The following is a 14,188-nucleotide window of genomic DNA, read 5'->3' as shown; positions in this document are numbered from 1 at the left end:
TTAGAAGCCATCTAGCACAAATTCGTTTGTGTTTTTTGCACAATCATTTTCATGACATACGTCCAAACGTAATTACACCTGTAAGGGGATGTCCTCACTAAAGTGAATCTACACTCTTGAATGTAACTTCTACTCGAAGAAATAACGAGTTAAGACACTAAGTGAATTTCTTGATGAAATAATTGCATATAATAAGATAGCATGTACTAGAATAGCTATAGTCATTCCTAGTGCACATCTGTTTGCACACATATTATCAACCAGTAATTGTGATTGATATTTATTATTGCAGTTATTTGTGACGAGGGTTATAAAAATCGAGAGTTCCTGAGAGAATCATTTAAAGCAAAAAAAAAAAAAATTAATTTGATGGACGAAATCTAATTCTTTATCTGCACTATTTCATTTTCTATACACTTTTTTCATTAAGTCGACTGTGTGTACGTTAAACAATTTAGTTTGGGTTGTGGATTTGCATTCTTTGTTGCACATTCCATTTGGAAGGGCTTCAGTGTATTTATGCCATAAAATTTATTGTGCAAGATACAATAACCAACTTGTGCTAGGTAGTCAGTAAAAATCACGAAGGCTATTTAACCGAATCAGTTCAGGAACGTAGGTGGGGCCTGCACGGGGATGACTCCCTAGCGAGTAGGCGCGTCAGCGACGTGGATATACACGTAAACAAGAATAGCTCAAAACACAATATATATGGCATAAAGAAATTTATCTTATGTCTTGGATTATTATGGATTTTCCGTTATTATGGACGTTATAGGTAATTTCACGTTATATATTTTTATTGCTTACAGATTTGTGTTCGAAAATGTATCACATTACGTAAATTTCATATATATATATATAGGTATCCCTTAGCTCTCAGACACTTCTATGGTTCGTATCATAAGCTAGTACACTGTCTTCATATCTGGATTGTGAAAAACTCAGCCCAGTGGATTTTATTGAGCAAAATTGCGATTCATTAAATTTTGTACGTACGTAAAGTTGTATTTTTTACTTAAAAGGATCATTCATATTCTATTGTACATATTTAGAATGAAACTATGGAATTCCCTTGTTGCACAAAGGGAATCCGTGAAGATCCGTTCGCGTTGCGTGGGACATACTGTAATTAGCATTCATTTATACAGTATTTCGATTTCTAGAAAGGAAGAAGTAGACTGTTTTGTAGAGTAACAAAGAAGTGATTAATTCTCTATTGAACTGGAATAAAATCCACGATTAAACTCAGAATTCAACTCTATCCATCACAACTTTGGAACTCACTAAATGGAATAATAATTACTTCTAACCAGAGTATGTACTTTTATTTATTAAAAACTAAATTACAGTGTAACAGTTTCGACAATTTAACGTTATCTTCTTCAGACACTAATTGAAAGAGATATTTTCAGAGCATAAATATTTATACAAAAAGTGAAAGTACTCAAATTCATTGTTTGCATAGGAAGCAACCTGAGTCGTACTTCCCCGGGCGTCGTCTGTCGGCCACCTACCCTGACTTATTTACCCTCCCACCTGTGTTTATCTTTTCCAAACATCTGTAACACACCTGTTGTTTGTACTTGACCAATTGCCTTAAAACTTTCTCTTAATCTTACTGTGATGCTTGTTAGATATAATTTAAAAGTAACAGACTATACTATATACAACTGATTATAAAAATATGTATATAAACATAAAAAATAAATTATAAAATATAACAATATATAAAACTATATATAAGTATAACTATATATAATATTAAATATATAGATATAAATTACATATAAATCTGAGCTCCGTCGTGGCTAAGCCGTTAGTGTACGCGTCTTTGGCGTGAGAGACCCGGGTTCGATTCCCGGCGGGAGCTCATGTGGTTTGGATTCCACGTTAATCAGTAGGTCCACGTCTCATATAGCCTCGCTGCTGAAAGAGACGTTAAACTCAAAATCAACTCAACTACATATAAATCTGTTTAGTCTTGTTCTTTTGCTTCAATTTGTTCCAATAATTTATCCCATAGCTCATGTATCAACAGTCCACTTATCCAGTTCATTATTTTTTCTCTTTCTTTATCCTTTGTGCTTCCTTCCATTTCTTTATTATTGACCTATTCTCCCTTTCCAGCTCCTGTAAACCTTCCCAATCTATATCATTCCCCGTTTCTTTAACATGTTTATATATGGCATTATTTTCACTCTTATCACATCATTCCTATGTTGTTTTATTGTCACCTTAAGTTTTTTGTCCTATGTTTATCATATCACAATCCTTACACTTTACGTTATACACTACACCTTCATCTTTCTCACATATTTCCTTCCTTCTACTTTTCACTTTCTTAATCACTTCCAAAATTCTTCGTCATCCTTTTCTGTACGTCTTTACACCACCTCTTCTTACTAAGTTCTTTAGTACTTCTGTCTTCTCCCCAATGCTCTCTATCCCGTGCCATTTGTTCTCCTCCTCTTCCTTTCTCTCCTTTCTCCTTCCTTTCCTTCTTTCCTCTTCTAATCTGTTCTTCCTTAACTTCTCTTTGTTGTACCCTTTCTGCTGTAGTAGGCTGTGGAACTTCTCTATGTCCTCCTTCTTTTTCTCTTCTTCAGTATCTTTCTCTTCTATTCGCCTCTCCATAGTTCTTATGAAGTTTCTTTTGGTGCAGTAAGCTACGTCACTCCTTTCGTGAAAGTACACTATTGCCACACATTCTTTCCTATATCATCTTGTCGTTAATCGTCCATCTTTTCTCTCTATAATCATGTCCAGGAAGTTTATAATATTGTTCTTCTCCAATTTCATTTCCAGTCTTATTCCATTCTCTTCATCTTCAATCTTCTTTATGAATTTTTCCAGTTGTCTCTTTGATCCTCTCCATACCCCCAAACAGTCATCCACGTATCTGCAAAACAATATTAGGTTATTTCCACCTTCTTCTATTATTTTCTGCTCTCATCTGTTCATCGCCAGTTCTGACAACACTGAACTTAATCTTGAACCTATACTCAGTCCTTCCTTAATTTTGACTAGTTTGTTCCCTATAGTACAAGGATCCCATACACCAAAAGTCAACGCTCTACCACTGAGCCACTGCGGCCTCCAAATAGTAATGCATTTGGAAAGTTTTATTTTATATATCCTACTTTTTTCCGTATTTATATATGAAGTTTGATGTTATCACCCAAACAGGATCGAGAAATAAATTTTCTCTCGTATCTGCTCTAGATATTGCAATCAAACGTAGCACATGTATTATATACTTCCATAGTGTTTTTCAAACTTTATTATATTCGGACACCTGTAGCCGGGCCTACTTCAGAGAACACAAAATTTAACAAAAAGGATTTTTGGAGGGAAATGTTTCCATCTTACCCCGAATTTCCTTTTTTTCGTACATCACACACATAATGTGCATGGAACAATTTGAGAGCTTATTTTGTTCTGAAGTGTGAAAGGAATAGTAAACTGACTTTTTCTTGCATTTGGCAATATGTTGTGTAGAGTGTCCTACAGAACAGGCTTATCGCGTACCCCATCAGGTTAATAAACGAGATATAGATCTAGCGCAAGTCTCATTGAGAACAGCGATCCTGGAATCCTTAGCGCGAGTTTCATTGAGACCAGTAAGCGCAAGCACCATTGAAGATAGTCTGAACCCAATTAATCCCTGATTACAAAATGTCCAAGAGAATGGTATGAACCATGATACTCGGATGAATAGTACTGAAGTGGTAGCTGTGTAACTTAAATTCAACATGTTCCTAAAAAAATGCAAGAATCTAAAAAGGTTAACTGGATTTAAAAGAAAATAAAATGTTCTCTTTGGAAGAACTGAAATGTTAGGATTCTTTTTCTAAAATATAATTTTCAGTTGCTAATTTGTTTCCTTCAATATATTTTGCGATTAAAGGACCTTTCTAACATGCGATAATCGTATAATACATCACTCATTCCACTAGATACACAGGAAGAATTCTGGAGTTTCCTAATCACCTGTTTAATGCAACTATTTTTCATTTGTGTTTGTGTGTAATGATCTAGATGTAGGGTTTAGAAGTAGAGGCAGATCTTTGGTAATTTCTTTTTTAAAGTGAAAGAATTGTAGTGTCTTTAATTCAAATTATGGTACAAAAAAAAAAAAAAAGTGTTTTGTGTATTTGTAATTATCATAAGAGAAAATATTTCCTTTTTAATGCAACTCCTCTTCGTTTATATGTGTGTATAGAGTGTGTGTATCCAAATATAGAGTTGAAAAGTCGTTTTTTGACTGAAACATTTTCGCTTTGTAACTAACTGATATATGGAGAAAGGCATTTTCTTATTTATTTGCACTCATATGTGTGGATATACTACAGAAACAAAGGAAACGTAATCACATTGTGTTTTGTCCCAGATTACAGTTGAACACCGTTACAATGAATTTGATCGTGCGCAAATAAAATTCGTTATGCACAATTTCCAAACACATTTTTTTTCTTCAAAGATATTCTGTTCTGGAAATTTCGCTTTGATAAATACATATCTAAAGCCAATTATGAAACTAGACATGTGCTGAGAAACACGATTGACGAAAGTAATTATGATCACATTAAGGTACATGTGATATTATACAATATATTGTCAATCCCTGTTGCTACATTCCCTTCTCCGAAACTGTATTTTCGTAAATAGTTTTTTTTTTATTACTTTATTCCTGATTACCATTATATAAATGTATCTTTCTTTTAAAGGGTGGCGCGGAGCCGACTGACACATTTCAAGAGTTGAATATTGTGCAGGCGCGATAGCTTGGAGTAGGTTGCGGCTGGGGGATGAAAACTGGATAGGACGCCATTTCATAAGAACATTGCAACAGTTACAATGAACCTTGCAACAGTTACAATGAACCTTTAGCGTAAACTCAGGTAACAGTGAAATGTCTGAACAGTCGTTGCACTTTAATGACTGACTTCGTTTCGTAATAAATACAAACACAGAAAACACATTGTTCAACGCTCCAACGATGTCCAGGGTAACTGTTATTCCTATAGTATAGCTTGCTATTCTCTTCCAATTTCCCACCGTAACACACTCCAAGCTATTGCGCCTGGGCAATATTCAACTTTGTATTAATCGGCTCCGCGCCACCCCTGTATTCTCCTCCTCCTCCTCCTCCTCCTCCTCCTTCTTCTTCTTCTTCTTCTTCTTATTATTATTATTATTATTATTATTATTATTATTATTATTATTATTATTATTATTATTATTATTATTATTGTAGTATCTTTTTCCTTTGCTGCTGTAAATTTAATTCCGTCGTGTAGAAGTGATAGTCTACGCATATGTCCATATAACCAGGAGTTATTTCTCTTTTCTTCAAACCAGTCAGTCATGTTGAATTAACGTCCATTTAAAGAACCGAGGTTATATGAGGAGTAGATGTAAAGCAACATGAACTCCACTGGAAATTAAGGCGGTAAGGCTAATCATATAGCCAAAACAGGTTAAGAGATATGGAAGTCAAGAGTAAAATGCTCGCGTATGACACAAAGGTGAGCTATTCTTGGTCACGTAAACTTGTAATAGACGGCATTTTATTCTAGGGTTTTCTTGCTCCCATTATCGCCATTTTACCAATTCTTTCATCACCATACTCTTTCGTTAACCGCCCTCCCTGCTGGTGCGATAGCTAACGTGTGCATCTTTGGTGTACGTGGTTCCGAGTACGATTTCCAATGGGAAAGCACAAAATATTTTATTTCACAATAATTTGCTTTCATTAATCATCCTAAAAAGCAGAGGCGTGGGACGTTAAATATGATCATATATATTATGATATTATGATCATTAGATCATTGAAAGACATATATATATATATATTATGATCTTTTGTTATTTATTAAATATTTCTAATTGCATAATCTGGACTATATTTCCAGTTTCAGTTACCTCTCTTACGGGAGATTTATAAAGGAAGTCCCGGCCTTAGAGCTCTGTGGACTGCTTCACTAAATTTGTTTTAAATATAAATTGTTTGAAATACGAATATGTACTAAAATGGCACGAGCCAAAATGGCCGAATTTGCCTGTTATAATTGTTTATCACACTGTTAATGAAATAAGGAAGGATAAGCGGCGCATGAACATATTAAAGATGAAAAACAGTATATTAAGGTTGTAACAAACAATAAAATTCTCGAAAGTAATGAATTGTAAATAGTAAAAATTGAATAAAAAGTGAGAGCGAACTCCCCAATACTTAGCGTTTACAGTGCCATCTCTTATCCTCTGGACTATATTTATTATCCTGATTATTTGTTCTGTTCCCATAGATACTGAAAATTTATTATTCTGACATAGTTAGCCATTCCTATTTTCAACAAATCATCTCACAATTTGACGTAATAATAAAAATCTGATTAGGTATTTGTTTTATATATTTTTCATTTCTTAAAGTAAGATGTCAATAATGTGTTCAAACTTTATTGTAGTTCTTTTTCTGTTTATTGCAGTGGATACTTGATTGAAGATGGCAAATAGGCTATTTGAAGAAGCAGCTCACGCTGCAATATACTCAAAATTTAGACCGTCTCCACCAGATCGATTAATAAGAACTATTGTAGATTATCTTAAAGAGAAGGTACGTTGCATTACTTACCTTGATTGGTTTATTTACATTAAAGTATTTGTTTTCAGCACAAGATTCGTCTTACCAAAGGTTCTTCCCAAATATGAGCGTTAGTCTATTTAACGTAGGTAAGGAGAAAAGGCCCGTAAGTTTTATAGAATGGTTACGTCCGTCGGGTGACAGGGATCATCATAAACACCAAGAAACGGCTTTCTGGTATGGATTCGGCATTCTAAGAATAGGTTTCATCTCCGTTATTGGTCCTCTATTCCAACTGCAAGTGACAGAAATCTTCTCTTTCCAGTTTCAACATTAATCGCAATAGGCCATAAATAGTAGATGAGAGCGAGAAACGGTTTTTTAATATGCATTCAACATTCAATTCTGCTCTTACTATACTAGTAAATCCGGAAGTAGTTGAAATCCACTGCAACTTCCGGTTTCGATTTTAATCCTCACAGAGGAAAAGCAGTAGTACGTAGCGAGACTATATTCTCGCTACTTATTCTTCAGGTTGCAATCCATCAAGAACGAAGAGGCAAAAGTATAAAATCCCCTTCCTCCATATTGCTTGATTTTATTTTCATTTTAGCATCCCTTTCAGCAGCGATGCTATATGAGACGTGGATCTACAGCTTAACGTGGAATCCGAACTATATGAGTTCCCTCCGAGATTCGAACCCGGGTCTCCCACGCCAAAGGCACGTGCCGTAATTGCTTAACTACGAAGAAGCTCTCCTCCATATTGCGAATTTGCACATGCTACTTCATTATATTCCTTTGAAAACACAGTGTTATGTCTATCTATTTGTTAAGTGTTGTTATTTGCAATATTTAGTTTAGTTTTCAATCATTCATATTAATTTATTGAAAGTTTGATTTATTGTTTAAGTTAGAGCAACAGGTAAAAATGTAAAACTAGAACACCGTACCTAATTAGATGTAGGTATCTTTATTTTCAACTATATTGAACGTACGTGTGGATTTAATATGTGAGACTTTTATCAATTTTACATTTTTTTTTTTTTTTTTTTGATTATATTAATTTAATTTCATTGTAATTCACAGCATCGTAAATCGTCTTTCATAAAATAATGAAAAGTATTATCATATATAATCACGGATTACTTTAACACAAGGAGGAGCATACATCTATAAACCAGAATGAAGAATCTTTTAGAAAGAAACGTGTTTTACAAACAAAACAAAGGATTCTGAAAATCTTACTACCATTATACTGCTACTGTTAAATCTACTATTATAACATCTAATTTCTTTTCTATCAACTATAACTAAAAACATATAATTAACTATAATCAAGTATATACATAATTTAATTATAATAAACATTGAAAAAAAGTAAGAAGTCTTGCTCGCAAATGGTGTATAAAATCAACTATAACTTTATGTTGTGCAACTGGTAATTGAACAAAGTTTACCGATGAGATATTTCGATATATCTAATTCGTGAACAGTAAGGTAATTAAGAACATATCTTTCGCTCCCACAAGAAGATAATAAATATAATTTAATTCGATTAAACTTAGGAGTCGACATAGATTTATATCTATGGCCAATAATTGATGTACCTCGCCCGAGAAATATTTGCCAAGGATCCCATCATAGAATTTATATCAATCTAATTTTGTATAACTTTCAATAAAAAAGAATTCTCAATTTCACCAGCTTGGGACATCAAAACAATAATTTTGAAATAATATTTTACTTGGAGAACTACGTTCTATTGGCGGTCATTGTATGATCTGGGCTTCATCTAAACTTGACTTGCCTTCGGGTAGTTCTGATTATCCGATCCGGTCCTATGCAAGGTGGAATAAGTTTTAAACTATTTCGCGCTTCACTTTCTATTATTTGTGGCTTCTCTTAATTCTGCGGTTTTTTTTTTATTTTATTTATTTTTTTAAATTGAAGTTTACCGTCCTTCACCACTGCGATGAAGAGCTTCAATTTAAGGTTAAATCCAAAACAACGTGTTTGATTTGAATTTCAATTCTCTCCCATCGAGAATTAACTCAGAATCACGTATATTCAAAGGAGTGTACGCTGGTGCTTTGCTGCATGCATATATGTATATACAGTATATTAGGTTGAGAAACAATTCATCAAACCACAACAAATTAACCAATAATATAATCTCCGTTGTTGCTTACGACTTCCAATTATTCAATAGTTTTTTCACGCTTCGTCGATAGAAATCTCCCGGGCTTGGCTCAAAGAATTCGTCCAACCAAGCTCAATCCCACATCATTATTGAATGATACACCACGAAAACCGTTCAAAAGCAATCGGAAGAGTTGAAAATCTTACGGCGCCAAGTCTGGAGATTGGTTTGATTATGCCTTTCCAGTCCCACAACACATGGTATTTTGAGGATGAAGGTCTTCTTTTGCTCGCTAAGTCACTTGCTTGTCTGGGCTGAACCATTCTTTTCGCTGCTTCATATTGACGCAAAGGCACCACTTTTCATCGCCAGTGACAATGCGGTAAAGAAACCGCCGTTTGTGAGCTTGTGTTAAGCGATGTCGAGCGACTGTGGAGCATTGATTTTTGTTGTTGCTCAAAGTGTATGGTATCCAAGCACCGAGTTTCCTTGGCCATTGAGTGAAGGTGGTTCACCACTTATATATATATATATATATATATATATATATATATATATAATCCTCCTGCTCCGGCAATTCTCCGGTCATTTGACGTGGAGTTTCGTGAAAAAAGGTGATTCAATCGCTCTTCATCGAACACAGTTGATCCACCGGTGTGTGATCCTATCTTGAAGTCAAAATTCCTACTTTTGAAGCACGATAACCAACGGTGGGTGGTGCTTTGAGACATTACTCCTTCTCCATACACAGCACAAATCTCACGAGCAGCTTCGTCAGCCTTAAAACCTCGATTAAATGCGGAAAAATGAATAGTGTCGAAAAATGCTGTTTTGTCCATGACATTCCATTTTAGTGTTCTGAAGAGAGACAAAAGTCAATAAAATTTAAAAATTCTAGAATTTTTGTAGAGCAAACTATTCTCTTTAAATAACATAATACCTTTTGTCAATGCATTTTATTTATGCGCGCAATTTTGAATTTAAGAACAAAACTCATAACTTACTTCTCAACTCAATATATATGGATTTCTAATGCTCTCACTGCTTGGGTTTAAATCCAGCTAAGAATGGTAGATTGGCTTTAGCATCTTATCTTCTTTGATTTAAAAAAAGGCCGCTGGAACTTGTAAAAGTTATTCCGTTTCTATATAATACTAGCAGCGTTCACCCCGCTTCGCTGGGGTCACCCCGGAACGCAATAAACCTTGTTAATTAGATAATTTTTACTTTTTCGCTTTCAAGTGATATGATAAAAACCATAGTAGATTGCAGTAAATGTTAACATTATATCGCCTGTCATTTATGTTAACCCGCCCCGCTTCGCTGCGGTCACCCCAACCCGCCCCGCTTCGCTGCGGTCATCCCGGAACGCAATAAACTTTGTTACTTAGATAATTTTTACTTTTTCGCTTTCAAGTGATTTATAGCGCCTGTCAGTTATGTTAACCCGCCGAGTCACAGGGTCATGCGGGTTGCATATAAATACGTTTATTTTTATACCTATGATGAACTAATAACAAAGGATTTGTACGTATGGACACCTGAATGGTCAATTATCTCAAGACACTGGTAATTGAAAATTAAAGTGATATGATAAAAACCATCTAGGGTCCACATCCTAACAACCCCCCAAAAATGAAAGAAATCGGTTCAGCCGTATTAGCGTGATGAGCGAACAAAGGATTTTTTGTACGTATTGACACCTGATTGGTCAATTATCTCAAGACACTGGTAATTGAAAATTAAAGTGATATGATAAAAACCATCTAGGGTCCAAATCCTAACAACCCCCCAAAAATGAAAGAAATCGGTTCAGCCGTATTAGCGTGATGAGCGGACAAAGGATTTTGTGCGTTCTCTTTTATATATATAGAAGATAGATGGTGCATATGATGTGTAAGGCTTTTACGTAATCCTTGCTGCTTAGGATTTGAGTTTAATGTCCCTTTCAACATCGAGGCTATACGAAACGTGAACCTAGAGCTTAACGTGGGATCCAAACCACATGAGCTCCTGCCGGGAATCGAGCCCAGGTCTCCCCGCGAAAGATACGTACGCTAACCATATAGCCACAAGAGAGCTTTGCTTAGGGTTGAAACCAGTAAATTGTGTGGGAGTGAATTCTCTTGCCCCCCCCCCCCTTCCCAATTTAAAAAGAGTTTTCCAGAATAACTTTTTTAAAACTAATTTTTAAGATTAAAAATTACTTCTATTAGTTTGGGTTCAAATTGGTGAAGAATAAGGCGATGGCATAAGGCAATTTATTAAAAAAAAAAAAAAAAAAAAAACTTGCTTTTACAACGCATTGCATCACTAGTTATAGACATTGAGTCAACAACATATTTATATATAGAATACAAGAGAAAACGTAATTTTAGGCTTTAATTTAATCTCTTTGAAAATAATAATAAATAACATTATTCTATTAAGTATACAGGTCTATGTTCTTTGGCAGTGGATGTTGGATGTGGAACAGGACAAAGTACCGAAGTGCTAGCACCTTATTTTGAAAAAGTCATAGGTTTCGATGTGAGTCAAGCTCAAGTAAAAGAAGCCGAAACGAAGAACAAGTTTCCTAATGTCACATACAGGTATGTCTGGTATTAATTACTTAATATTATTGGCCTCTGTTTATTTAAATAATTTCTTTATTTGTAAAAGCAATGGAATACTGAAGAGCTAGAATAGTACGTTAATTGTACTGTAATATGACACAAACGTATTTGTGCTAAATATGTATTGTGTTAAGTAAATGAATTCTTATATATCCATTCAAAAGTTGTTTTAAATACCACGTTAAGTATATATATTCGCAAACTAGGAAAGAAAAATGAGTCACTTCCACGTAGAATAACATATTATTTTGGAAAATAACTCGACGAGGTGTTGCAAATACATCACATACAGTAGATGAGAGTTCACTCTCTCATCAGTAAATCCAGCAAATTAGGGGACGGCTGTTTCTGCATTTCACCGCTGCTTAAAATAGTTATACATATTTTCAATTAGAATTAAAGTTCGGGACTTTGCAGGTCAGATTAGGTGCGTCAGAGCGCTTAACTGTTCTTCAAACCATGAAAAAAAAAACGCTTTCTGGTCTGTCTGTAAACACGACAGTTGTCATCTTTTATGATTGAAGTGTCTACTGCGTATTCTTCATAAAGATGGTGGAGAAATGGCAACATGGTAATGCCCAAACGAACATGCTAGTTCATGCTCACATTTCTCTGTATGAGTATGTCCAAGTCATGCTACTAAAACATCCCCACGGTCATTGCAGAATCTCCTCCAGCTTAAATCATACTTTCCAAACACTGCGAGTAAAAAACCTAATTGAGCTTTCGGTGCATTTGACGCCTTACATCATTGAAATACAGCCAAAAACGTGACTTGTCTAACAGCACTACATGTTTCCAGAACGCTTTAGTCTAATGTCTGTGTTTTTGAACCCATTGACGACGGGCAGCTATATATATCTTTGATAGAAAAAAAATACTGTAACTGAAAAATCAGGGGAAAAAATAAAATGATTTTTAAAATTACGGTATAGGAAAAACAGTTACCAGATACAGCTCAGAGGCCATTTATACTGGATATCTAACATCAATATATATATATATATATATATATATATATATATACCCTGTCCGTCCGGGAGACAAGGTATCTTAAGAACTACTTGATCAATCATCACCAAATTTTGTGTAGATGTAGAGGACCAGAAGTTAGAAACCGAGTTCTTTTTTGAAACCGATACTCAAACCGGACATGTTAGAAACTAACCATTTCGGTTCTAACGTTGATCGCTATGGAACAAAAACGGTAATAGATAGAGAAATGCGGTTTTATACAATCAATTAAGTGTCCCAAGAATACATTGCATCTCCATCCGTAACTCCCTACAAAAACCGGAAGTGATACGAATCCACTACTGCTTCCGGTTTCAATATTGATTTACATAGTGCAGAAACGATAACAGATAGTGGAAAGCGGAGCACAGCAGATCAGTCATTGTAATACTTATGTGTAGAATGTCAGAGTTTTGTGTGATATATCAGAGTTCGATCGGGGCCCACTGTGATGGCCAGATGGGTGGGGATGAACCTCTCGAAAAGAGCGCAACTTGTCGGATGTTCACGAGCACCGTAGTTAGTATCTTCCAAAGGTGGGAAAATGACGATGAAATCAGCACCAAATCATAAGATACGGGGCGGCAATACCTCGGACGTCGTAGACTCGATATTGGTTTAACAGGCTAGAGTGCAAATTGTGGTACAACTAACAGCAGACCTTAATAGTGGACAAAGCACAAAAGTGTCTGTAACACACAGTTCAACGTACACTGTTAGATGTAGGCCTCCGCAGCCGACCTCTCACACGTGTACTAATCGTCATTTGACTGCAAAGCACTGTCACAACGTTGAATGGTTCGATGATTCATGGCCTTCATCAAATCGATAGTTGAGTCAGAATCCATCGTCTTCCAGGGAAGCAGTTGCTCGAGACGTGCATAGTAGGATGACGCTAAGGCGGTGGTGGCTCTACTATGACTTGAAGAACGAACATTCACATGGTCATCTATGGGTTCGGTAGTGCGTATGGAGTCTGTTGAATACGTTTTCTTAATACTTTGCCCTTCATTAAGTTGTGTGTGGTTATACCTAGATGTTTAGATGAGTCAGAAACCGTATTGAAGGTAACAGGATTCGTTGCCGAAATCATACAAGGAATATAACAATTATTTTAGGATATCCAGCACACATTATAGGTGAGTTAGTTAGTCTGAACAAAATATGCCAGATTGTATCTATATTAAAATTGTGATAATAGACAGTTCTGTTTGTTTGCGAATTCCAGAGTTGGTGCAGCAGAGAAGATCGATGTAGAAGACACATCCGCCCAATTAGTTACTGCATCGCAGGCGTGCCATTGGTTTGATTTACCTAAGTTTTACTCTGAAGTTCAGAGAGTTCTTCAACCCAAAGGTGTGTTGGCAATGTATGGCTATCTACTGCCCAGGCCCATTTACAAAGATAAATCGGAGGAATTGTGGAACATATTGTATAAGGTAAAGAAACCATTTTCTGTAGCGTGATGGAAGAGAGAGAGAGTTGTAGGAAGGGTAAGTTTTTGTTATATAATTTTTAAATAGCGGAGATATTAAGCAATGCACTCCAATATTTGTATAGTTGCATAATCAGGAATGTGTTATTAAAGAATTTAATTACTGTGCGTATATAAGGTCACGCCTCGGTTTCATCGTTCGTAGAAGTTTCACTAAATGAAAGTTTAAGTAAGGTTTACAAAAATACCGTACTTGTTCCAATTCTGTATTTTAATAAGTATTCATGATTGCTGTACAAATTCCACTAAAACGAGGCTATTAGGAAATACAATACAAACAGGGTCGGAGTTTAAATTTAAAATTAATTTTGCAGAACTTTCTAAGCCAACCTATT

General features: G+C 35.3%; 1 protein-coding gene across 8 annotated transcripts in view; it reads left to right on the top strand.

Annotated features, from left to right (window-relative positions):
- Nucleotides 1-14,188, top strand: part of LOC145660522 (putative methyltransferase DDB_G0268948) — a 61,585-nt gene that overhangs the window by 2,089 nt on the left and 45,308 nt on the right. For 6 of the 8 annotated variants that reach the window (XR_014126820.1, XR_014126822.1, XR_014126821.1 and 3 more), the window contains exons 2-4: nt 6,492-6,619; nt 11,160-11,320; nt 13,587-13,797. Coding sequence is in view for 5 of the 8 variants with exons in the window: in XM_081725699.1 (XP_081581825.1) it covers nt 6,509-6,619; nt 11,160-11,320; nt 13,587-13,797 (483 nt within the window). In the remaining 3 variants the exon portion in view is untranslated. Of the gene's footprint in view, nt 1-4,730; nt 4,905-5,417; nt 5,532-6,491; nt 6,620-11,159; nt 11,321-13,586; nt 13,798-14,188 lie in introns of those variants that run through there. The other 2 variants (XM_081725700.1, XM_081725701.1) reach the window with 2 other exon arrangements.

Source organism: Thermobia domestica, chromosome 9, assembly GCF_964235325.1.
Source record: "Thermobia domestica chromosome 9, izTheDome1.hap1.1, whole genome shotgun sequence".
NCBI lineage: Eukaryota > Metazoa > Arthropoda > Insecta > Zygentoma > Lepismatidae > Thermobia > Thermobia domestica.
Note: the sequence above shows the minus strand (reverse complement) of the source record. Positions and strands in the feature narration are given on the sequence as shown.